Raw genomic sequence first — 24779 nt, forward strand, 5'->3', positions numbered from 1 at the left:
GCGGGCGGGCGGCGGGCTCAGCCCCGCTCGGCCGCTGCCATCGCGGCCGTCCCCGGGCGGGCGCGCGCCGCGATGGCAGCGGCCGAGCGGGGCTGAGCCCGCCGCCCGCCCGCAGCCCCCGGCCCGCGCCGGCCCCAGCCATGGCGAAGCAGTACGATGTGCTGTTCCGGTTGCTGCTGATCGGGGACTCCGGGGTGGGCAAGACCTGCCTGCTGTGCCGCTTCACCGACAACGAGTTCCACTCCTCGCACATCTCCACCATCGGTAAGGGGCGGTGGCCGGAGTGGGGGAGGCCACCCTCCCCACCGCCGCCGCTGGGCCGGGCGGCCCCCTGCCCCAGCCCGGGAGAACTGGCCGCCTCCCCGGCTAGAGGCGTTGGCGCGGGAGGCCAGGACCAGGGGAGAGATCCCGGTGAAGGGCCACCGCCTGGGGACTTGAGCCTCGGGTCCTGGAGGTGAGGGCGTCCCTGCTGTTGCCCGTGATTAGGGATAGGTTCTCCAGCCTTGCGCTAGGGAGCCTTCTCATCGGAGCCGAGACCACCGGGGCGAGTGTAGGCCTGGGGACCCCGAGCTGGGGCAGCGAGAATCGCAGCCACTGAAATGACTTCCCCACACCCGCAGGTGGAGAGGGGGAGGGGAAGTAAAGCCTGTGCTCCGGAAGAGGGGTTCAGGGTGGGGAGCCGCGTCACTGAGTCACTGGGTACCCTCCGTTCAGGGGCGACCCAATGTGGAGCCTGGCGGGGAAGACAGGAGGAAGGGAGGGGCCAAAGGGATTGAGTTTCCAGAGCACAGTTGTGAAGGTAAGCCACAAGGTGGGACACCTGGAGGAGGGCGTACGTTCGTTCGGTGAGCGTGTTTGCGTGTGGAAGGGGCACTTTTTAGCCAGCTCCAGAAAAACGTTTGGATGAAAATATGTTTTGAAGGAGGCCGAGGAGGAGAAGAATGTCAGGATTACTGGTCCACACCTGGGGATCACATGGCTGGCAGGACCCACCTTACAGTACATCTCTGATCTGGCAGTGCCAGATCCTGTGCTTAGAGGGACAAGACCTGGTGGCTTCCCAGAGACGACTGTTCTGGGAGGGAGGGAGTGGCCTCCCCTCTGAGGGAGTTTCTGCGCCTTGGGCCTTGAGGGGCCTCTCCTCTGGGAGGTCTGAGTTGAGGCAATTCCACCACAGCTAGCAGCTTTCCCCCCTTCCGTGGGAGAGGGCCCCAGCACTCAGCTCTCACTTGAAGCTTCCACCCCGACCCTCCCAACACACGTTCCTTGCTGGGAGAGAGGAGGGAGCAGGTAGAGCCAGGAGGCACAGAGCCTTGTGGTGAAGAGGCCGGCTTTGTTGTCACATGGACCTGGAGACCTCACTTTGGGACAATATGACCTTGAATACCACTTAAGCTTCTGAGCTTGGTGCTTCTTATCTGTAGAATGGGAGTGATAACGGTCCCTACCTCCTGAGGTGTTGTAAGGGTTGAATGAGATCATGTTTGTAAGAGCACTTAGCACAAACTTGGACACAGGTGATGCTAGGTGTTACTGTTGTCATTGTCCTTGAGCTCGCAGGGTCTCATCCTCTCTTTGCTTCACTATCTTCAAGGGACCTAGGGTGAGGGAACAGATAACATCCTTCTTTCTCGGGGGCTGTGAGGCAGGCTCCTAAGAGTTCTGGAGCGTGGGCTGGGCCACTGCTGGGATGAGAGATATCTCAGAGGGATGGGCGGGGTACTGGAAGCCAAGGGAGGGCTGCATGCCTCTAGGGAAGGCTCAGGGCAGAGGAGGCATTGGGGAAAGGCCTGGGAGTGAGCAAGGGAGGGGCTGAGGAACGTGATGGGATATGCGGACAGGTTGCAGGCTTGGGGACAAAAGGCACGAGGTTAGCACTTAAAGAAACTTCCCGTGGCTATTTTTTAGATGGAGTTGGTGCCAGGAGCTGCTGAGCTATTTCAGAGGGCTGTGGGCTGCTGGGGGGCAGTCCCCAGACTTTGCCTGATGAGCAGTAGTTTGCACCCTGTGTCCTGGCCACATTTCAAGTCCTAGGAGTGGCCTATGTTTTTCCCTGGAGCACTTTATTCACCCGCCCCATTCAGAAGCTCTTGGGCTCCAGCTCAGTGTTGTTAGGGGAGCTAGCCTCCCCTAGGAGACGTGTCCCCCTTTCCCACAGACACATGGGAAATGAGGGAACTGATGTTTCAGAAGGTGACCCTTCTGAGGCTTATGTTTTCCTTAAGTCCCTTGCCCCCACATGGCTAATCAGCAGCCCTTCTCATGTCTCTTCCACCTCGTCTTCTCCCTTCTTAGACACCTCCTTCCTGCTAGATAGACAAATGTGCAGTTTCCCCACACAGGTCACAGGGACTTGCTCAGAGTCCCCCTGGGGCCAACCACTTTGGAGGCAGAGAGGAATCAGCAAACCGAGTGGGAGTCTCTCTGTGGCACACTCCCCACGCCACCTCCTCAAGGCCCTTGGTGTATTGACCTAAAGCCCGAGCAGGTTCTCTCTTTGCTTCTGAGGGTTGGGTCTACCTTTTGCCAGGATGCAGTGGACTGTTTAGGAGTTTGGATTCCCTGGAAAAGAAAGAAACCTGTCTTTCTTCACACCAGTCTTTTAAAATCTGCCCACTGGGCATTCTTTTTGAAGCTAACCTAGGCACTTGTGAGATTCTACATCGTCTTGGGCATGTTTTTTCAGCATTAACTAAGACTTAGGGAGAGAGTTGGATGGTCAAGAAAAGCTTTCCCTTCAGTGATACAGAAAGTTTCCCATGGAGTTGGAAAGGGCAGCCAGGAGACAAATTAAGGAGCCAAGAAAATGGGTACTACCAAATCATATTCAGTAATTTGTCCATTCAGAAAAAATGCGTGTGTCCTGTAGCTGGGATCAGTGCTGGAGGCTCCAAGGTGAAGAATACACATCATCACTTCTCTCCCACTGCTCCTTGTCTGAGACACATTCTCATACCATGCTGGACCTTGATCTAGGCACCTTTCGCAGAGCTACTTTTGTGAATGGGGAAAATGAGGCATTTCACCAATTATTGCCAAGACAGAGTTCAGATTCTTGGATCGTGTGAATATCACCTAGGCGGGCACTTTTGTGATTTACTGTTTATGCCATTTACTGTCAGCCTGACTGACATTCCAGAGAAGGGCCTGCCAGGGAGCAGTGAAGAGACCTCCCAGGGAGGCCCTTCTTCTTTCTAGTCAGCAGGTGGCCTTGAGCTGGATGTGTGCCCCCGAACAAGCCTTTCCTGTGCAGCTGTGCCCACCCAGATGGGGGTCGTGTACCAGTGCACAGCTGATGCCTTAATGTCCTCTACTGTGTCCTCACCTGTTAAACTAATTAAGGATTCACTACAAAGCACCATGCCAGGCATTTTAGAGACCTGTTCAGTCCACCTTTTCCTGCCCACAGAAGCCCGGAACCTAGCTGGGGAGACAGCACACAGGCAAAAAGAGGTCTGGCCGCAATGAAATCTGGAAGCACTTGGTGAAGCACTCGTCAAATGTCAGGGATCAGTTATGATCATTGTTACTGTTAACCAAAGTCTTGCGGGCATTATCAGCAACTAAATATCGATGCGAGGGTACAGGAGACAGGCAGTGGCTGGTGAGGGGACCGTGAGTGCTACCGCTATTACAGAGGTGCTAGAGGAGGCCAGATGAAGAGGCCCTGCTTGACTGGAAGCTGCAGGGAAGGCTCTAGAAGGAGGGAGGCTGAGGCCAGCCCTTGCAGCGTGGGCTGCTTTTCAGTTCCTGGAGAGGAAGGAGCAGATGGAGTAGAGACGACAGAGGTGGGAATTCAGTGGGTGTTCATGGGATTCTGGGCAGTCTGGCTGGAACCGAAGGGAATTTTTAGGGGAAGAGTGAGAACATTCCTCCGTTTATCTTCCTGTCTCCCAGACCATACTTTAAGTGCCTTGAAGGTGAAACCAAATCTCATTCCTCTTTATTTTCATGGTCCTAGTACAGGGCCAGACTGGAACTTTGTAAATGTTGAATGAATGGATGAATGAGGGCAGAGAGTACTGAGGGCCTGGCTGAGGAGGTGGGGCTTGGGCCTTCACAGTGGCAGAGGTGTCTGAGCCAGGGAATGACTTGGTGAAAAGGGCCCTCGGGATACTGGCTGGGAGAGAGAGTTGAGACCTGCAGCAAGGAAACCAGTCAGGGGCGGTGGTGGGTGGTGCCAGCGAGGGGCCCTCCCAGCTCCTTCTCTCTGCCAGACTCCCTTCCTGTGACACTCCTGCCAAACCGCACACCATCTCCTGCCCTCCTTTCCCTCCAGGAGTGGAGAGTCCTTTGAACCAGTCAACTGGCAACTTCTGAAAGGGCCTCATGTGGTCGGTGCTGCCCACCCAGGCAGGGAGCCGTTATCATCTCCTACATGACACCTACGTGTGGTGGGGCCCTTGGGTTCCTTTGTGCATTGGTGGCCGGGAGTGCCGTGTAAGCCACTAATCAAGCTGAAGGGGCGGGCCTTCTGTTTGGTTTTCCGCCTCCCACCCTTGGTCTTCCCCAAGTACTTAGGTCACATGGCCTCTGGACCTTTTTGTTTTAAAGGCCACCTGGGTTCCAAGGTGGCTGCCCCGTGATTTTCCAGTTTGACTGGTTGAACCACCCACCGCTGTGGCCTCAGGGCTGATTCCTCAGGTTGGCTTGACTGCTGCAGGATCCCCTTTCTTGGAAGTTCAGTTTGAACTGGCTTGGGCTGCCTGGGGCCAGGGCTGTGGGTGACTGAAGGGGAGGGAGAGGGCTGGGGAAGACATGGGGGAGGGGGGCGGTGCAGGGGCATGGAACCTAACAAACATGGGACAGTTGCTTGGGCACTCAGGGGTCCCCACACCACAAGGAGCCTGGACCTGTAGGGACCGGGGAGGGCCGGGGTGTGTCTGTGTGCCTCACTGCAGGGAGGGCAGGAAGGGGAGAGCAGCCCAGGGCTGAACAGAAAGAACTCTGACAGGCATGAGCGTCCCCACGGCCTTGCTAGGTTCTGCCACCTTCAGACACTTATTCCACATCTTTTTCCTTAGTCTCCACATCTGTGAATTGAAGAGAGTAACAGAATCTTTCTTAAAGGTCATTGTGAAGATTACAGAGGCTAATGGATCTAAAGCACTTGGCAGAGCCGACAATAAAATGGTGGCTGATTATATGATTATTACCATTATTATTCTTAATATTTGTTATTCCTAGCTCATGAGAAAGTTGTCAAGATTAATATGCTGCCAGTAATGTGCTTTGAGGCCATCCTCTTTGCCACTCACGCATTCAGGGGTTTGGGCACTGTTGACTGAACACTAGGTGCCTGTGAGGGGCTGGGGATACAGCAGTGAACAAACAGGAGACAGGGCCTCGGCTCATTCCCTGGGGTCACAGGAGTAGGCTCTGGGTTTCATCGCTGCTTCCATGTCAGCCCCCGCCCCCCCACCCCCACCCCTTGCCCCAGCAGCTCCAGGCTCTGGGAAGGAAGAGTGAGTTGGTGAGGAAGGAGGTGGGGAGGTCAGGAGACAGGTGGCCTGAGAGGACAGCAGAAGGGCTCTGCCTCAAGGCTTGGGCCTCTGCCTGGTATCACCCTGCCTCAGGCCCCCATTCCACACACCCCGTCCCCCAGGAATGTGATCCCTGAGAACAGCTCTGAAACCCTCAGAGGCTTTCCTTTCAGCTGCTCTGCACATCTGTGCCACCTTGCCGGCTCTGCAGAACCACCCCCAGCTTTGAGGGCCCTGGTTCCTGCCCCCTCCCCCTCCTCCTCTTCTCCTCCGTCCTACCCCGCTCCCCAGACAGCTTGGTGATGAGCTGTGTAGCATGAAAGTCGATATTTGGCCATTACCCTTCTATCCTGATTGCCAGTTCTTCTCAGAGTGCCTTCTACTGTAATCTAATATTTGTGCCTGTTTCCCTGTAAAACTGCCAATTTTCTGCACAGGCCTCTGACCTCTTGTTGGCTCTCCTGCCTGGGCAGTGTGCTTTGTTGGGGGTGGGAGGCACAAAGCTTCCTGGACATTTAATTCCTCCCACTGAGGAGGAGAGGATTAATCATCAGCCTCCTGTTTTACAACAGGGGAAACTGAGGCCCCGAGAAAAGCGATGGCCCACATCTTGAGTGCAGGCCGCCCAGACTTGAAACACCTCTTCTGCAGTTGGCTTATCCCAGAAGACCCTTGCACAGCCCGCCAAGGGTTGGCTGTCTCCAGTGAGCCAGACCTGTGCCTCCCCCACCCACCGAGGGCTCCGGGATGGAACCATGTTCATGCCCCTGCTGTTGGCCAAGTCTGCCTCCTTGACGTGACCCTCTGGGGAACTGTCAGGGGTGAGGATTGAGGAGTCTGGCTGGGGGACCTTTGAGAGTGAGATCTAAGGGTTGCCCTCACATTACTATTTTGATAATAGATTTCCTGAGAACTGTGACTGGGGCCCCATAATCTACAGAGAAGGCTGACAGTTGGCTTCCAAATGTGGGTTGTTCCCTGATTGCTTTGCCCTGATTAAAACTTGTTCTCGCTGATCTTATCTCCTGGAATGTACCGAACTTCATTCATTCACTCATTTATTTACTCACCCACACGTTCATTTTTTTCTCTCCTGTATTCAGTTTTGTTGACTAATATGTATTATTATATCTGCTTTCTGCCAGGCAATGAGAATATGAAATGAATAAGATGCTGTGCTGCCCTCTAGGAGCTCAGAGTACAGACAGTTGGGAAGTCAGGCATCCAAACAGACAAGCAGTATGCAAAAGCCATGTCAAAATGCTTTGGAATCACAGGTGATAAATTCCTCCTGAGTTGGTTGGTAAAGGCTTCACAGAAGAAGTGACATTTGAGTGGTTTCTTCAAGACTAAGTAGGGTTCCCCAGGGGGCCAGGGGTGGGGGAGGAGGTGCTGTGGAAAACACCTCACGTGGGGCTTCTACTCTTCTGCCTGGCTGAGCTCACGCTGAGCTCAGCGGTGGTGGCCAGACCATGATCGTACCAACTTCAGTTCCACCACATCCTTGCTAGGAGTTTCCTTCGCTGGCTCTGTGTGAAGGCAGACACATCTGGAGGCCTTGGCCCCTATAAGATGTTTGCTCCTGAGGCTCCCAGCCCCCGTTTTTTTCTCTGGGAACCTTCTGCTGCCCGTCAACATGGCCCTGCCTAGGAAGAGGCTCAGGAGGGCGGAGGGGGGTGAGTGCTCAGTAGCCTGGCAGATATTGGCTACCTCAGCTGTGCCCACTGACCATTCAGCAGCAGGCTCTGGGAGGCAAGGCCAGGTCAGGGGTCTGCCAGAGGGGAGCAGGACAGGGTTGGCTGGAGCACACAGCTCATGTCACAGAGGCCCTATGTAGGTTTGTGCACATGGCAGCGGGAAGGGCAAGGGCTAGGGAACTGCTGTGTCTCGAGCACCTGCTCAGTGCCCCTACCATGTGCACAGGAGCAGTGGACTTTACACACATGAGCCATTCAGTATAGAGATCTCATCATAAAGTGGGGTGAGGAGTCCCCAAGTTGGCCTTGTTAGCGTTTGAGAAGTTTCTTGGTACATTCTTCAGGTTAGATCCTATGTGCATGTGCACACAGGTGTACATGTGAGGCTGGGTCCCCATGAGATCCCAGAGCAGGGAACGGCCTTGCTGTGTTTCCCCCTTTATAACAAAGGAAAGAATAATGGGGCTCCCTCTTCATTTTCTCTTCTGAGGAACTTCTATTTTGACTGAAGTGTGTTCCTGCCTGAGGGGTATTTGCTGTTGCACCTGCCTGGGGCCCCCGGTCCCTCAGATCTCTGTTGTGTTGGTCTCTTGTCACACAGGGGTCAGCTCAAATGTCACTTGCTTTAAAAGGTCTTCACTGAGGAGCACCTGGGTGGCTCAGTCGGTTAAACATCTGACTCCGGTTCAGGTCATGATCTCACAGTCTGAGTTTGAGCCCCGCGTCGGGCTCTGTACTAATAGCTTGGAGCCTGGAGCCTGCTTGGGATTCTGCGTCCCCCTCTCTCTCTGCCCTTCCCCCACTCACACTCTGTCTCTCTTTCTCTCCCTCTCAAAAAGTAAATAAACATTAAAAAAAAAAAAAAAAAGGTCTTCACTGACCAGCCAATCTAAAGCAGCCTACACATGGGTCTCCTCAATCTGTGCTCCATTATTCTGCTCCTGCCTCTTAACATCACTCTGAAAGTATTTATTAGTTGGCTTCCTTATTATCTGTTCTTCCTCCCTAGAATAGAAGCTTCCTGAAGACAAGGATTTATCTGTATCATTCACTGCTGTGTCTTCTAGTACCTAGCTCCTGGCACATAGTAGGCATTCAGTAGCCGTTTGTCTGAGTGAATGCATAAATGAATGCATGCATGCATTTTCTTCCGGAGGGAAGTTGTAAGCAGTATTGGTGTCTTGGGACTCATACAATGGGAAACTCACTATGCTGCATGTGTGTCTGGGACTGAGAGAAGAGGGGGAGAATTCTGCAAGGGGTGAGCTGCTTCCAGCAGCGCCTAGCTTTTCCGCTCAGATACGTGTCCGGGGGGGGGGAGCTCAGACATAGCAGGGAGCAAGGAAGCGTGAGCGGGGTCCTCCTTGGTGAATACAGAGACAAGAGATTGGGATCTTCGACTGAGGTCAGTATTGCCTGTCACTCAGAGTCACTGGGGGTGTCAAATGGCTGCTGGAACGACCTTCCAGGGCCATCTCACTGCTGGGGGCTCTGGAGTAGAGAGTTCCTAGGGCTCAGGCACTGGGAACATGCATCCCTTCCCAGCCTTGTGGGACCCTGTGTTCGACTGGGAAGCACTTCTACATGATGACGGCCCCTGGGGTTCTGGGCCCTGGGTTTCCGAAGATTGGTCCTTCAAGATTTGATGTGAGGGTGGTAGCCTTTAGAGTTGTTCTGGTCCCCATATCACCTCCGATTACATTGAGGGAGTGTGTGTGTGTGTGTGTGTGTGTGCACATTTGTTCATGTCTTTGAAAAGAAAGGAGGGATAGAGTATCATTCTAAAATCTGCAGACTTTCTTGCAGGTGGCATCTGAATCAGAGCCACTGACTCAATGTCTTGGAGGTTAAAACATGGCCTTGGAGTTAGAGGATCAGGATTCTGACTGCCAAAGACCAGGGCTGCCTCTTTTATTTCTGCTTCCCATCCCTCCCAGAGTAAGACAGTGCAAATGCTGAGTAATGCATTTGCCCAGAGAGCCTGGTGCACCTCCCCAGGATGAGGCCAGCATGAGGGACCATCAGTCTGCAATTGGGTAAGAGGAGGAAGTCAGGTGGTGGCGTGTGGTCCAGCAGACAGCGAGGCTGTGCCCCTAGAGGGAAGGAAGGAGAACGCAGCAAGTGGCAGGTTTGGGGCAAAGATGCTCTCCCCACTCCCCTCACCCACCTGGTGTGACATTGGTGTGCCAAGAGCCTTTGTCTTGACTCTTCTCTTGAGATTTGTCTCTTAGGTCACCTTCTGTATCATTCTCCCCATTTGTCCCCTTACGTGTCACTCAGGGGGAAGATGGCGTCATTGGTCTCTTGCTATTACGGGTCTTCTCTGTTGCTGAGAGAAGGGGGTTTTCAGATGGGGATTATTCTGATGCCTTGTCTGGAGTGGCAAAGTCAGGCAGCCATCACCCCTTCCCCCCCCCCCCCCCCCCCCCCCCCCCCCCCCCCCAGGGTCTGCCTTTCCCTAAAGCTTGTTTTGGGGTTGTTCAGGGTGACCTCTTTGGAGGTGACCTCCTGCCACAACCCCGTGAGCTCCACATGTCCAGCACATGCTGGTTTCCTGTCGAGGAGGGGCTGGGGGCCTTCCTGAGCCTTGGGCTTGGTAACTGGAGCCACCCTGGCTCCAGGGATTGGGTGTCTGCCTTGGGTTTCAGGTGTATTAAGTTGTTCCTGTTGTGGCATCTCATTGCTAATGAAAAGGCTCAAGTCACGCTGCGGGTCTTTTGGGCTGTGGTTGATCACAGTGATAACATTTGGCATCCAGAAGCGCCTTATTTCCACTTGAAACATGTGGCCCTTGGCAGGCAGGTAGGCTGGCACCTGATGTTAACCCATGAGGTGCTGGCCTGCCAACACGCACACCTCCTGACTTTGCCAGAATTTAGGTGGTAGGCAGACTCGGGAGCCATCCGGGCTCCGTGGTGGGTGGCATTTTCTCTTTTTGTTGGAACACTGTGGCTTAGTGCTGGCCCCTTGTCCCACCTCCTGCCCCACTCTCCTTCCTCTCCCAACATGAGCCCAGAGCTCCTTCTGTTCCCCACACTGTGCCCCTGGGCTCCATGCTCTCCTCATTCCCTAGGGAACTGATAGCTTCTACAGCTAACATTCATAAAACTCTATGGGTCAGGCCCTGTGTTACTGGCTTTACACCTTCTCTCACAATAATCACAGAAACTCTCTGACACGAGGGATTGTCATTCCCGTTTTGCAGGTGAAGAAACAGCATAGAGAGATTAAGAAGCTTTCCTGAGAACACACAGGTAATGAGTGGGAAAGGCAGGATCGGAACCAAACTCTGACCACACCAGTGTATTCTGACTGACCATGCCCCTGTTCCTCCCTTCCTCCGAGCTTCCCAGCGCTCTCTTTGGAGGCAGGTGGTTATGGGAAGGAGTGTTCTTTCCCCTGAATGTGCCCCGTTCCCTTCTTTCCACAGTCTTCATGGCCCCTCACTGCTAGACCGAGGGGGCAGTAAGCTCGCCCCCCCCCCCCGGGTCTAGCAGTTCACCACCCATGGTGAACCATCTCCCCTGTCCTGTCCCTTAGTCCTATCCCAGCCCCCAGTACTCAGAGGCCAGCTTTGCCCCTCCTCCTGTTCTCTGACAGCAGCCCTGTCACTGTGCTCCAGGGCTCCGGGTGTGGCCTGACAGTCTCTGAGGGTTGCTGCTGGAGAAGCAGAGGCTGTTCAGACAGGGACACAGCAGGAAGAGCCAGAGGCCATCGATGTAGTGAGGGCAACACTGTCCACGGTCCTAGGCGGCAGTCACTTAGCTGAGGAGCTTTTCTTGCCAATGTCCGTGACGCATGCACATGGCAGGACACACGTCCCTGCTCTTGAGCCACAGGCGCCCATCCTCCTCATGCTCCCTGGGGCAGGAGGATGCCACTCATGGAATTACTACTTTATGTCCGGCACTCTGCTGGAGTGGAGGCAGAGAGATTTTAAAAACAAACAATTTATTGTCAAATGCAGAATATACTGTCTTCCCCTTAGGTACTTTGCATCTAGTTGGGGCTGGAAGACAAAAAATAAGCAGCAACAAGCACGGAATTTGGGGGGCGTTTTCCTCCTGGCCCTATTGTTGAAACATGTTGCCTGCTTGCCTTGGGGGCAGGGGCGCTTTCAGGCTTCGCTAGGAAAGGGGGATGTGCTCTGAGGGTTCCTGTGGGCTGGAAGGCGGGGTCTGTGCCAGGATCCAGCACCCCAGCCCCCACTCTGGCCAGTGTGCTCTGTCTCGAGGCATCTCTGCTTCTCTGCACATCTGCCTCGTGTTCCTCTAGTTGCCAACTGACCAATCCTATCTGCACCATCTGGAGGGGGCTGGTTTGATCGGCTTAGCCAGATTCCCTTGTTGCTGTTGGCCAGGTCACCTTGGGGGTCACCAGCAAGCCCACCGATGGGCCTCCTTTGGTCAGACACCCACCTCTGGTCCGGTTAGGAACTGCTTGTCCACAGAGAGCACATTGCACCCAGCCCTGCGTCCCTGCAGAGGCTTTGGGCTGGGCGGTTCTGGCCGGAAAGGGATGCTGGGTGTGGCAGCCACCACGACTGGCATCTCTGAGATGCTGAATAAGAATGATGAGCTTCACCTCGTGCTTTAGGCACTTGGTTGGCAGAGGGCCCCCATCTCCCTGACTTTCTCGTCCAGGGCTCCCGGTGTTCCCAAGAACATCTGCCGGAGCTGCGTGGAGGCGGTGTGCTTGTTTCTTCACACTACAGCGTTCCCTGGGCCTGGGAAAGGAAGCCGGCTCTCCTGTAGGGACAGTGATGTGGCACCGTGCAGGGTGATGCATCTGGGCTTAGCGCAGTCCTCAACCGCATCAAGGAACAGGGGTGTCCTGAAAATAGGTTTGGGCAGGCTTGCTCCACGAGTGCCCAGGGCCTCACTTCTAGATGCCTCATAATAGAACAGGTACGGGGGGCATGCCAGGGTGTGACAGAAAAGGCAGTACAATTCTGCAGCCACTGGTCAAGGGAGCAGTGGGTGGGTGTTAGGAGGCCAGTTTTCCAGTTCTGGCTCAGCCACAGGGTGTGGGAGCATGAGGACGCTATGTGGCTACTCTGTGCCCGTGGTAGTAATCACTGCTCTTACCTGCCTCTCAGGGCCGGCACAAGAATTAAGGGCTCTGGATTCCCTAGCTAATGGGTGTGCAACGATCATAAGTGTCATTATGAGCCTTGGGTGTGGCTCTGCCTAGAGATGGGCTAGACAGTGGTTGTCAAACTTTAGTGTGTCTAAAATTTAGCAGGTCTGGGTGCACCTGGAGAATTGCATTTCTGATAAGCTCCCTGATGATGTTGATGCCGCTGGCCCCTGGATTAGCAAGGGCAATGGGGTAGTAAGGGACTAGACCATGTAACCGTTTCCACACCAAAGGCTCTCTGGGTTTGTTTTCCTGGCTGCTCTCCAGGAAGCTGTTATTCTGCAGAGGGATGAGAGAACGACCTCCTACTATGCGCACGACCTCCTACTATGTGCACGTGCTTCACATCCACTGCCTAATTCGTATCCCACAACAGCTCTTAGGAGGCCAGTGGTATTGTCATTCTACAGGTAAGAAAACTGAAGCTCAGAGAAATAGAAAGTTGCCCAAAGTCACACAGCCAGTGCCAGAATCAGGATTTAGACCCAAGTCTTTCTGATTCCAACACTAGTGGATAGCTCTTTCACTATATCGTAGCTCAAACTTTCCTCTAAAAATCACCCATTACCCAGTTAAAAATATACGTTTTCAGGCCTTGCTCTCTGAGTCTCATTCAGTGGGTCTAGACAAGTCAAGGTAGTGGCATTTAAAAAAAAAAAACAAAAAAAACACCCCAGGTGATTCTAAGGCTGAGCACCTGCAAAGCACACCTGGAGAATGGGAGAACACCCGTGCTGTCTCACCTGACCCTTCAGGTGCAAAGCGTTAGTCCAAATCTCAAACTTCAGGATGTGTGAGAACACCTGGAGAGCTTGTTGAACTACAGATTCGAGGGCCCCCACCCACAGAGTTTCTGATTCCACAGATCTGAGGTGGAACTCAAGAATTTGCATTTTCCAACAAGTCCCAGCTGATGCCGATGCTACGGGTCTGGGGACCACACCTTGAGAACCACTGTCTAGAAGCCGGCTTTCGAAAGTGTGATCCATGGGCCAATAGCATCGGCCTCACTTGGAAGTTTAATCCAGCATCTCGGGCCTCACCTCACAGCTACCGAATCAGAGCCTGCATTTTAACACAATCCCCACGTGATCTGCGTGCACCTTAGAGTTTGAGACGTGCTGCCCTAGAGGACCCGGAATGAGGACACACAGGGGATGGAGGTGGATGGAGAGTATTTCTCCTCCACATAGAGTTTGGAGATCAGCAAAGAGGGGCCAAATTGTTAGGATGAGCACCCAGAGGGGGCTGATGAGGAGCTGAGAGGCGAGGCTTGGGAAGGACAGAGGACTCTTTCCCCAAGGAAGATAGAACAGAGGCACACTCTGAAGAAATGAGGTAGGCCTCAGGAATGGCTTCATAAGGCAGCATTCATCTTGCCCCTGGAGAGTGGAGAAGAAGTTCTGTGGAGTGCATGGCACCAAGGAGGGGGGTCTAGGGGGCTGAAGCCTTCCGCGAAGGGACAGTGGCTGCCAGGCAAGTGATGGGTGAACCCACCTCTGTATAAACGGGTGCCGAGCAGCTATGAGGGCCCCGCTAAGGTGGGAAAGCAGAGGTCTGTGAGTGACCCAACAAAGCGAGTGGTTTGAGTGCCCCGCAGTGCTCAGCAGCAGAGAAAACCAGTAGCCACACGGGGGTGGAGGGGCCACGCATGGGCACCGTCATGGCAGGCCAGGGGATGATTGGAGGGTGGACACAGTGGGAGGTCCAGGCTATGGGACCAGAGAGAGTAGAAAGAATAAATTCCACTAGAAGATCACTGAGCAGTTCGTCTTCTTTAAATTAAAAAAATAAAAATACAAAGGGGGCGGGTGGGTGAGTGAGGAAGTTCCCTCAAAAGGACTAGACTTCCTGTTTCTTCCTTAGTGCATATGAATAGCCAAAATTGAAGCATTTCGCTTCTCTGAACTCCACAAATCTTACTGGGTGGTCAGGAGGACCTAGGTTGTGAGACGATGGGGGTAGGGATGCTGTGGGCCCCCAGCACTCCTCAGCCTCGGTCCCTGGCCATGCAGCTAAGAAGTGAGGGAAGCTGGAGAAGGAATCCAAGCCCAGGGCTCACTCCCAGGATAGCTGCGTCTTCGTGTCAGCGCTGCCTCTTCTAACAGCTGCTCACATTCTCACACAGTGTCCTCCTGCCCGGCTGAGCCGGGGACCCACAGCTCAAGGACCTACAGAGAAACCAGTACGGTACAGTTAAGTCCTCAGTGTTTAGTCAGTCCACAACTCTCGTTCCCCGAGAAGAGTGCTGGGGGTAGTCAGGGCTCTGACATCAAACAGGCCTGCCAATTTCTACCACCTGCTGTGCTGACCTTGGGCTATTTCTCTTACCTCTCCGGGCCTTTGTTTCCTTTCCACTAAGCTCTGTAAGGTTAGAGACCATTTGTCTTTTTTTTTTACCACTCTGTCTGCACCTAGCACTGTGCAGGGCAAGGGCACATAGTAAGTTCCCTTCTCTCTCCCTCTCTGCTACCTTGTGACCACTTTGCACAAGGCACTGTCCTTGGCCAGGCTTGCTGGGCTAGCATGAGCTGGTTTGATTGTAAAATGAACAAAATTGCCGGTCCTCCTGCGAAGCAGGCACTACACCATGAAAGAACAAGAATTTCCTGATTCCCTTCCATGCCAGGGATGGCGAGAAGCAAATTCTTGACAACTGTTTGTCTGGGGAGGCGTGGCATGCCACTGCCCCCACCGAGGCCAGGTGCCCTCCACCCTCGCTTTCTCAGCACACTTGGAAGAATGGCTGCCAGACATTGCCCATTTGGGAAAGTACAGCTCAATAGATATGAATCAGCTTGGGCAGGCGGAAAATGATTCATGTCTGACCAACTTGATTCAGTTTGGGCTGTCCATTCTGGATCTTTTTCTCCCCTCTAGTTAAATGATGATTGGCCTCGATGGTGAGAGGGAAGGGCCTGAATGTAATCTGCCTGTGTTCGTGGAAGCCTGGGGACAGGCTGGAGGAGGGGAGAAACATTCCCATTGGTTAAGAAGTAATGCCGATGGGGAATAGCGGCGGTGTTGGGGACTCTGGTACCTCTCGGGTCTTTGGGGCTGTGTCTTTGGTGACTGCTGTCCCTCTGGAACTCTGCCTTTACCGTGTTCTCCATCGGAAAACTGGTTAATGGTGCCCATTCCTGACCTGTCTCCAGGGAGCACACAAAGACTTAAGCTTAATTAACCTACTAGATACGGCTCTTGAATCACCGGGCACAGTTAGGGCTGGGAAGAAGCATGGTGATAAAAACGTCTCCCTCATCCCTGTCATCTCTTAGACTCAAGCCTGTGTGCTGGTGCTGCTGACTCCTGCAAGTGTCCCCAAATGTTTCTGCCTTGGGCTGGTTTGCCAAATGCCTTGTTTCCTGTGTCTTGTGGCAGCTTAGCTCCTCAAGCCCTTGGGCAGATGAGCCTGAGAACCCTGTTTGTCCTCCCCTCCCTCCCCCAGTGACATGCTGTGGCACTGCCTCTTCCCCTGGTCACTGGTAGTCATTTACAAGCACCCATTATGGATCAGGACTGTACCAGGTTATGATGATAACTGTAGTCAATTGAATAGCTGCCAGGTGCCAGGCACCATGTCTCATCTGGTCTTCTCAGCCACCTTCTGAGATGACTGGGAATGTCGCTATTTTACTGATGAGGAAATAGAGGCTCAGAGAAGAAAGGTGTCCAAAGTCATAGCTATGAGTTAAGTGGCCAGAGTCAGGATTCAAGCTCAGGCCTGACTTCAAAGCCCATGCTCCTTCTAAATAAAGAAGTAAACAACAATGCCTCCTCCAGTAAGTGGGGCTAGTCAACAGCAGATCCACCAGGCCTTGGTGGGACTTTGCTAGGTGCCGAGGGCTGTATACACAGTCCTCTCTCTCCAGGGTCTGTATGCCTTCCCCACATTTGTGACAGCGCCACATTCCCTCCTGGTTATTAATAAGCAGAGAGGGGCACCTGGGTGGCTCAGTAGGTTAAGCATCCGACTTCAGCTCAGGTCATGATCTTGAGGTTCATGGGTTCAAGCCCGGCATCGAGCTCTGTGCTGACAACTCAGGACCTGGAGCTTGCTTCGGATTCTGTGTCTCCCTTTCTCTCTCTCTGCCCCTCCCCTGTTCATGCTCTCTCTCTCTCTCTCTCTCTCTCTCTCTCTCTCTCAAAAATAAAGATTAGGGGCGCCTGGGTGGCGCAGTCGGTTAAGCGTCCGACTTCAGCCAGGTCACGATCTCGCGGTCTGTGGGTTCGAGCCCCGCGTCAGGCTCTGGGCTGATGGCTCGGAGCCTGGAGCCTGTTTCCGATTCTGTGTCTCCCTCTCTCTCTGCCCCTCCCCCGTTCATGCTCTGTCTCTCTCTGTCCCAAAAATAAATAAAAAACGTTGAAAAAAAAATTTAAAAAAAAATAAATAAAGATTAAAAAAATTAGGCAGAGGAAGAAAAAAAAAAAAGAGGCAAATTAGGTGGGTTGCTATTCCTAGGCATTAGAGTTCCAGGGAGGATAAGTAAATACCTGTAGTTCTCTCCAGAAGGATAAATAGGAAGACTTCATACTGAGGAGAGCGAGACACATTTGGGGGCTGAGCGAGGCAGCGATGGAGTGGACTCCCCCATACTCACTCTGCCTCCTCCTGCACTGCCTCACCCCTTTACCCATGGCAATTCTCATGTCAAGGAGGAAGGGAAGCTCCATTCAAAGCCCTGGATACTTTCTCAGGGTCAATTTTTGGTTCAGGAAGTCCCTCCTCACTTCATGCCACCTTTCTGCCAAATTAAGCCATAGGAAATCCCTTCCAGTGTGAGTGCCCTGGGCCTTTACCATTCAGGTCTCAGTGGTACCCTTCGTAACTTCCTTGCTCTCTTCCTTTCCCAGGCGTGGATTTTAAGATGAAGACCATAGAGGTAGATGGCATCAAAGTGCGGATACAGATTTGGTGAGTTGAGTAGGGGGAGGAGATGCGGGAGGAGAGCCCCAGGCTTCCACTGCCATGTGTAGAACTCCCAAGGCTGCATCTGGGATAACTGGCCACCTCTTCTGTGGAGAGAAGCAGATGTCTCAAAGCCCATCTCTTGCTCCTAGGAGCCTTAATCTCTTTTTCTTGAGAAACCTTATGAGATTGGCCACAAGTCACCAAGGGGCAGGAATTAGAAGGAATTGGCAAACTAACCGGTGTGGCTTTGTTTTCCGAAAAGGCTTTGCCCTTGGGCCATGCTGCAGTGTGGTAGGAGGGAGGGCTACCTGGGACCCTGGGGAGAGAGCTCCATCTAGCATGGTGCAGTTCCCACCAGTAGCCACAGGGGGCCGCTGTGGCTCTCTGGCCTGACGCTCCTGCAAGCCTGGCCTTTGCCAGCCTTTGGAGCTGCCTCCAGGTTGAGAAGGGTACATGTGTCCACCCTGTCTGAACACAACGGCCAAATTCTACAGAGTTGTCCAAGGCCCAGTTATGTTTGACGCTCCTGGCGTAGCTGTAGTTGACAAGACCCCATCAGCCCTGTCAGCACCAGATAATCAGGCCTCTCTCCCGCAGGGTCAGATATGCTCAGACCCCCTTGGGGATCCAAGCTCCTCTGATACTTCACCCTGTAGCTCCCCAGTTTTTCCTGCAAGGGCACAGGGTCTCCCAGCTCCTGTTCCTCCCTTCCCCCTCTGGTTCCATGGTCCCTGCTCCTCTGAGGGACTGGCTTTCTACTACAGGGACACAGCGGGGCAGGAGAGATATCAGACCATCACAAAGCAGTACTATCGACGGGCCCAGGTGAGCCACCATTTTCAGGGTTTGGAGGTGGGACGCTGCCATCCACACTCCCCACTCTGGGTGTTTGAGATATTTATGTCACTGACTCCCAAAATAGGGCCCTCAGATCGCCTGCTGGCAAGGGCAGTCTCAGGCAGTCTTGCGATTATTCATTGATCATTCATTCAATTATTAGTTATTCTCTGACCACACACTACAGGCAAGTCCCCCACCGTCATCCCCAGCTTCCACCCTCCACCCTGGGCCAAAGACCCCAGTCAGGATATTTGGTTCCTTCCCACCTCAGAGAGTTCCGTGATAGGCCTAGGGTGCAATAGCTTTGGGGGTATGAGAGAGAAGGAGAAGTTTCTGGGTGCTGAGGGATCCTCAGTATGCTAAGCAGGGAGAAGGGAGAGTGGGACCCAGCATTTAAGGTACCACACCTGCTTCTGGCCCCATGACTGTGCACGGTCTCTGTGTGCATCTACCTCCCCCATTTCTCTCTCCTTCTCTCTCTCTCAGGGGATATTTTTAGTCTACGACATTAGCAGCGAGCGCTCTTACCAGCACATCATGAAGTGGGTCAGTGATGTGGATGAGGTAGGAGATGCTGCCTCATCGTTGGGGGCGGGGGAGGGGCACCTCAGAGGGGAAGGCAGAGCGAGGGCCAGATGGGAAGGGCCGAGGCTCTCGGGGTTGGTGAGCAAACACCCCCAGGAAACCTTGCCTTCCACGGCCCTGGATGAAGACCTCTGGGTGAGTAAGAAATGGGGAAGGAGCCCAAGCTGCCATGCCATCCATGCTCTGTGCCCAGCCAGGACTCCATGGCTGTTTCGTCCTTGGAAATGAGTTAGGCCAAAGCCTACCCTGTGACCAGCTTCCTTCCTGAAATCGTGAGACTGGGGTTCTAGTCCTGGCTCTGGAGCCTCGGGCAAGCCATTTGAACTCTCTGAGTCCCCAGTTCTTCATCAGTAGAATGAGGGGCTGGACTTAAGTGCAATGCCCTTGCCAGTTCAGATACCAGTTGTCCAACTCCAGGAAGCACCAGTAGTAGTCAGAGTGCCTCCTACTCTAAGCTATCCCCATAACAGCCCTCCGGGATCCCCGGGGTCGGCCGTGGCACTTGGGGAATCCTTGCACCTGCACCCCATCAGCCTGCTCTGTCCCTAGGGCTCTTCAGCTTGGTGCTGGTATAGAGGCCAAGAGACTGTAGGGTGGGGAGATAGGAGGGAAAGGCAGCACTCACTGGCAGTTCTGCTTGTCCTTTGTCCCTAGTATGCACCGGAAGGTGTCCAGAAGATCCTCATAGGGAATAAGGCCGATGAAGAGCAGAAGCGGCAGGTGGGAAGAGAGCAAGGGCAGCAGGTAAGTGGAGCGAGCTGGCCGAACCCATCCCTTGGGTCTTCTGCCGCCTTCCGGGGCCAGTCCTGAGGGCTGGGACCCAAGATTCTGTGCCTGTCATCAGGCACCCTGGCACTTTCCAAAGTTCCCTAAGGCACTAGGGGAGTTGCCATCCTTGAGAATTTGCTTTCTGCCCTTCAGGACTGATTTGGGGTCCACCCTGAAACAAAGACCATCCAAAAACAAAGACTGTCCACCTCTAAGTGCCCCAGAGCAAGATTACCCTCTGCTAAAGAGATCATCCCAATGTTCATGGTGAGGAAGGGCTTCAGGTCGCTGGCTTCTCCAGCAGCATCCAGGCATGGCTACCATGCATCCCACCCCATCCTTCTATTGGAAAGGCATCCCACCCTGTCCTTCTATTGGAAAAGAGTAGGAAGGAAAATGAGGGAATGCAGGGCCCACGGTCAGAGAGAAGCCATGGGGCAGAGAGGTCAGGAAGGTGGTGCCAGGGGAGACCGCCCTCCCAGAGCACAGAAGGATGGATACCACGGAGACAAGAGTCATCTACCCGCTCCAAGGGCCTCCAGAGCTTTTCTCTCCCTCTTTGCGAGAAAATGGATCTTTTGGTATGCAAAAATAACACGTGGTCATTGAAAAATCTGAAAGTAGAAGCAAATCCTCCTAGAGCAGTATTTATCGAACACTGTATGCGTGGCCAGCGCTAAGCAAGTGCTTTGAGACGCATGACCCCTTTTAGTCATTCCGTGACTTTGGTTGAGAGACACCCTCTCCCCTCTTTAACAGATGGCAGAGCTGGGCTTAGAGATATATTTGTCCACAGTCGTACAGCTGCTGAGCGGCAGCGCTGGTGTCTAAGTCTGGGTCTGTTTGATCCCAAAGCCCGTGTTTTTTATTAATTTGACATCTTGCCCAAGATTTTGATATATTTATCTCCTGACGTATGAGCTGTGTGCACCGGGGGCAGGGGTGTGTCTGCATGGAGGTGGGTGGGGAGTGCAGGAGGGTGTTTATGGAACGTCTCCATGCTCCGCTAGCCTGTGTCTTAGAAGGAGCTCCCGGTTGGTCTGAGAAGCGACCTACTGTGAGAAATTGTCACGACACAGCAGGGGCTATGAGGGCAATGGCAGAAGTATGTGCCAGGTGCTGTGGGCACCTCCCTTCCCTTACTGACTCCCTTTCAGGAATGTTCTTTTCTTGCAGCTGGCTAAAGAGTACGGCATGGACTTCTATGAAACAAGTGCCTGCACCAACCTCAACATTAAAGAGGTGAGCGCTCCGAAGCCCAGCTACCCTGCCTCTTGGGCTGAGTCCAGTAGAGTGGGGAGACGAGAGGAGGCAGCGGACAGGACGGGAGCCCGGGTCAGAGGAGCCCCCGCCCCTGGGACAGTTACAGGGCTGCCTGGGGAAGAGGAGGAGGAGCCCGACTAACCTGTGACCCTTGGTTTCCCAGTCTTTCACGCGGTTGACAGAGCTGGTGCTGCAGGCCCACAGGAAGGAGCTGGATGGTCTCCGGACACGTGCCAGCAATGAGTTGGCATTGGCCGAGCTGGAGGAGGATGAGGGCAAACCTGAGGGCCCAGCGAACTCTTCCAAAACCTGCTGGTGCTGAGGGTCCTGCGTGGAGCAGCCGCCAATCCCCCTCCCCTCAGGAGGCCTGTGGCAGACAGGGAGTCCGGGCTTTGCCCTGCTTCTCCTCTCACTCGGGTGACCCTGTGGAATACCAGTAGCTGCTACTCCCCTGCCTGGCCCTGAGAGCAGCCCCGCTGTCATCTTTGAGCAGCCTCTGCCCCCAGCCCCTCCAGCCTGGAGTGGCTCCCTTCAGCCTGTTTCCCTGCCACGGGCCTGCTATGAGCCCCCAGTACGCTACGGGCACTGTCTCACCGCCCCGAGCTCCCCGGACAGTGGCCCAGTCTGGAGTAAGGCCACTTTAAGGCCCCTTCTTTCTCAGTGCATCTTGCCTCCTCTCTGCTTTTTCTCTCTTCCTCCCACTTCTCTTTCTTGTCCCCTTCCCCTCCAGTGTGTTTTGTATCAAAGCCCCTCACACCTCTTTCCCTGTATGTCTTCCTGTGTGGCTGCTGGTGCAGCTTCTTTCTTTCCTTTCTCCCTAACCCTGTCCAAGGGAATGGACTCAGGCTCATGGGGATGTTCCATATTCTTCTTCTGGGAGAACCCCCCCTGCTTTGTGAAGGGGCCAAAGCCTACAGGGTACTTCTTCCTATCTTCCCTCCCCACCGTCGCTTCTCATGCCATGGGCCTGCCTCACCAATGGTCTGGGGAAATGTACATCAAGGCAGGAAGGAGACGCCAACCTGGTGGTCCTCAAGACTGGGGCTGTCCCACCTTTCCCTGCCTGCCCCCCCGCCCCCCAGCTTGGGCCTTGCTTGGCCGCCTGCCCACCTGCCTCTTGGGGGAAGTGAGCTCAGAAGCAGGTGCTTCAGAGAAGAAAACAAAATGTTGTGGGGAGGCAGGGATAAAAAGTCACCTCCGTTCTCTACCTCCCGTGCCCCTTGTACGCAGTTTCTCCCCACCTGGGCTCCTGAATTTAAAGACATGCACCGAGGCCTCAGGGCACTGCAGGGGCAAGGAAAGCGGGGGGCCAGCGATATTGACAAGCAAACCACACACCCCCAGAAAGAGGAGTGCCTGGAGATGAAGGTCTAGCCCCTATATATCAGGTTAAAGCAAGGGGGAGGAGGCCAGAGACGGCATTGTGCACACCAGAGGGGAATATGGCAGGAGCAGGGCTCCCTGGGCCCCGGCTTCCCTTTCTGTGTAAGAAGGGCCTTTCCCCGCAACCCCCTGGCAAGTAAGAGGGGACATAACCACCCAACCCAGCCTTCAGCTCTCAAGGTTTTGCTGAGACTCAAAGTCTGTGGGAGAAGAGCTGTGACTTCATGGGGAGAGAGAAAGGAGGCCCTGGGTAGAAATGCTTGGTGCTGTTCTCTTCGGCCTTCCAGACAAAGTGCTCCTCTTGCCCCTCTAGCTCCTGGAACAGGAGCCACCGGCACTGTGGCTACAGGAGGAGGGAAGTGGACTCCCTCCTCCAGAGCTCTTCATTCAGGAAGAAGTTCCTTTAACCCCACATGGCCCAAGAGTGGCTTGAAGGAGGTGCTTTAAAGAAGGAACAAGTCAGTTAGCAGCCCTAGTAGGGTTCCTCCCCACCTTCCCGAGGAGGAGGTTCATTCTTAAGCTACATATTAGCAGCATCACATGGCTAGGGCTGGAGCTAAGACAACACTGAACATTCATCAACTAAGGACCAAAGTTCAGGGCACACACAGGTGAAGGATTAAGAGCCCCACTTCCTTATGCCTCCCCCCCAAAAAAAAAAAAAAAAAAAAAAGTGGGGAAGAAATGACCAAACCTTTCCTTCTGACTCTTATCAGAGTAGGAGAGGGTAGCTCAGGATGTAGGGACAGGGATAGGTTAACCGTAGTGGAAGGAAAAGGAGGGCAGGAATAGTTATAAATTGTTAGCTGATGAGAAATTTAGATAAAGACTCTTTAGGATGAAGTCCTGACTATGGCTGGGATGCTTTCTTGAGGACTGACTCCTCAGGTGTTAGACACAGCATCACACTGGGGGCAGGGAGATGGTTATGCCAACCCACAGTGTGCCCTCTGCCAGGGACTTCAGGGCACTGGCTCCAACCTGGATCAGTATTGCAGCTTTCCCTGAGGATCAGGCAGAGCACCATTGCCTTTCTCTCCTAGCCCCCTTGGGACAGAGGGACTATATTTTTACTGTACACTAGGGGTTCTGGAAGGGAAAGCATAGGGTGGAGATTCTATGAACTGATGAGCCCCATCCCCAAGGGCCACAGCTGGGGAGAGGTATGGGAGCCAGAGGGTTGAACTTTTAGGGTGCAGCTTTGCTCACAAGGAATTGGGAGTCGGCATCTCACCCCTAAACTTCTCCAGTCCAAGAGGTGGCCTGGGATCTGGCATCAGGCCCAGAGTTTTGCACAGGTACTTCTGCCTGTTTACTTACCACCTCTGCATCTGCTGTCTTGAGATTCAGCCCAGCCCCAGGCATTTCCACCTGCTCCAGAGCCCCCACCATCTCCCTGTGACGGGTGAACTTTGTGTACTGTGTCTCAGAACCAATATATGACTTGTGAGCAGGGTTCATCTATTTTAAACACAGATGTTTACAAAATAAAGAATATTTCAAACCAGAGGTATGGCTGCCTGTATGAGCCCCCGGGAGTAGTTTTCACCTGACCCTGTCAGATAAGGGGGAGAGGGAGAGGCAGTGCCAGTAAAAGAGGCTCCAGAACCGTATAAAGCAACAGTAGTAGAATGACAATGGAAGCAGCAGACCGTCATCTTCCTTATTGTACCTTTCCTGATGCCACCTGCCGGGGAGCCCAGCCATACCCGCAATGCTCTCTAGTGGGCCTACAGTGCAGAAAGAAGATTGAGTCACTGGGAGGATGCTGAATATCTATGTCTGAAGGAGCCTTTAAAGCCAAGAACGTTCTCCTCTGTATGGGATGGACAGGAACAAGCCTTCCTGAAAGCATGAGGAGGGATTAAGTAATCTTTCAGAAGTTTGTCCTAGTCCTGTGATTGGATACTCCAAGGAAGCAAGGCAGACTGTGATCTTGGGGACCTGGGGGTGCCAAATACTATACTTTGGGGCACACAATTGGTGGAAGAGGTAGAAAATGGGAGTCAGGATACAATGAAGAAGGAGTCAAAAAAGGCAGGCTGGTGGTAGCTTAAGATCTTCACCTGCACTTCATAGTTTATAGAAAACTTGCAATACTTGATCTCTTCCATCCTAACAATCATACCTGTGGGAGATCAGGAGAGTGATTATCTAAATTCAGCAGATAAGGAAACAGGTGCCTAAGGGCCTCATCTAACAGTGGCAGAGTCATGGCCGGAAACATTAGAATTGAAATCTCTGGAGGGAAAAGCGTTAGTATCTCTATGTAGAAAAATCCTGATAAGTAATTCTCATTTGTAGCCAGAGTTGAGAACCATCACCTACCTGGACTTTTTGCCTTCTAAGCCAGTGCAGTTTCCAGAACAACTACTGCGGAAAGCCATGGGAATCACACACTTGTTAGTGCATGTCCAAAGTAATAAGCTTCTTGAGTTTACCTCCAACTCAAGCCAGTTTGAGGTAAAGTTGGAAACAAAGTATTTTAGGAGAGTCTCATCAGTTTTATTCAATCATGAAAGGTGAGAGCCTGCATGACAAAGGGTCCTAAATTGTACTTGGAGAAAAGGGATGGCGTGTCCCTAAGGAAGAGGGAGCCCCCACTCAGCTCAGGAACTTCCATGGTCTTCCTGGACAGAGGACCAGAGGGGCAGCCAATAAGAGATGTCCAGATGCCTAGAGAATACTGGGAAAGCTCCAGGCATGCAG

The 24779-nt window shown here is 53.4% G+C and overlaps 1 protein-coding gene across 4 annotated transcripts; it reads left to right on the plus strand.

Annotated features, from left to right (window-relative positions):
• The first annotated feature begins 47 nt into the window (after positions 1 to 47).
• Positions 48 to 24054, plus strand: RAB15 (RAB15, member RAS oncogene family). Of its 4 annotated transcripts, XM_049611484.1 has the most exons (10): positions 188 to 264; positions 10386 to 10434; positions 12587 to 12729; positions 14448 to 14504; positions 17174 to 17234; positions 17996 to 18056; positions 18558 to 18635; positions 19311 to 19400; positions 20601 to 20666; positions 20851 to 24053. In XM_049611484.1, exons 3-10 carry the CDS (start codon positions 12609 to 12611, stop codon positions 21007 to 21009), a joined length of 693 nt encoding a protein of 230 aa, XP_049467441.1. In that variant the 5' UTR covers positions 188 to 264; positions 10386 to 10434; positions 12587 to 12608; the 3' UTR covers positions 21010 to 24053. The 4 variants fall into 4 exon arrangements, with proteins under 4 accessions (XP_049467443.1, XP_049467441.1, XP_049467444.1 ...); XM_049611487.1 differs by lacking the exon at positions 14448 to 14504; XM_049611485.1 differs by lacking the exon at positions 10386 to 10434 and having other exon boundaries at positions 190 to 264.
• The last annotated feature ends 725 nt before the right edge of the window (positions 24055 to 24779 follow it).

This window comes from Panthera uncia (assembly GCF_023721935.1).
Source record: "Panthera uncia isolate 11264 chromosome B3 unlocalized genomic scaffold, Puncia_PCG_1.0 HiC_scaffold_1, whole genome shotgun sequence".
NCBI classification, from domain to species: domain Eukaryota; kingdom Metazoa; phylum Chordata; class Mammalia; order Carnivora; family Felidae; genus Panthera; species Panthera uncia.

Coding starts and splice junctions, on each gene's coding strand:
- RAB15 (XM_049611484.1), top strand. CDS start 12,609: ATGAGAGAACGACCTCCTACTATGCGCACGACCTCCTACTATGTGCAC. Junction 12,730..14,447: donor GTGGTATTGTCATTCTACAG/GTAAGAAAACTG, acceptor ATTCTCACACAG/TGTCCTCCTGCCCGGCTGAG. Junction 18,636..19,310: donor GGGTCAGTGATGTGGATGAG/GTAGGAGATGCT, acceptor CTTTGTCCCTAG/TATGCACCGGAAGGTGTCCA.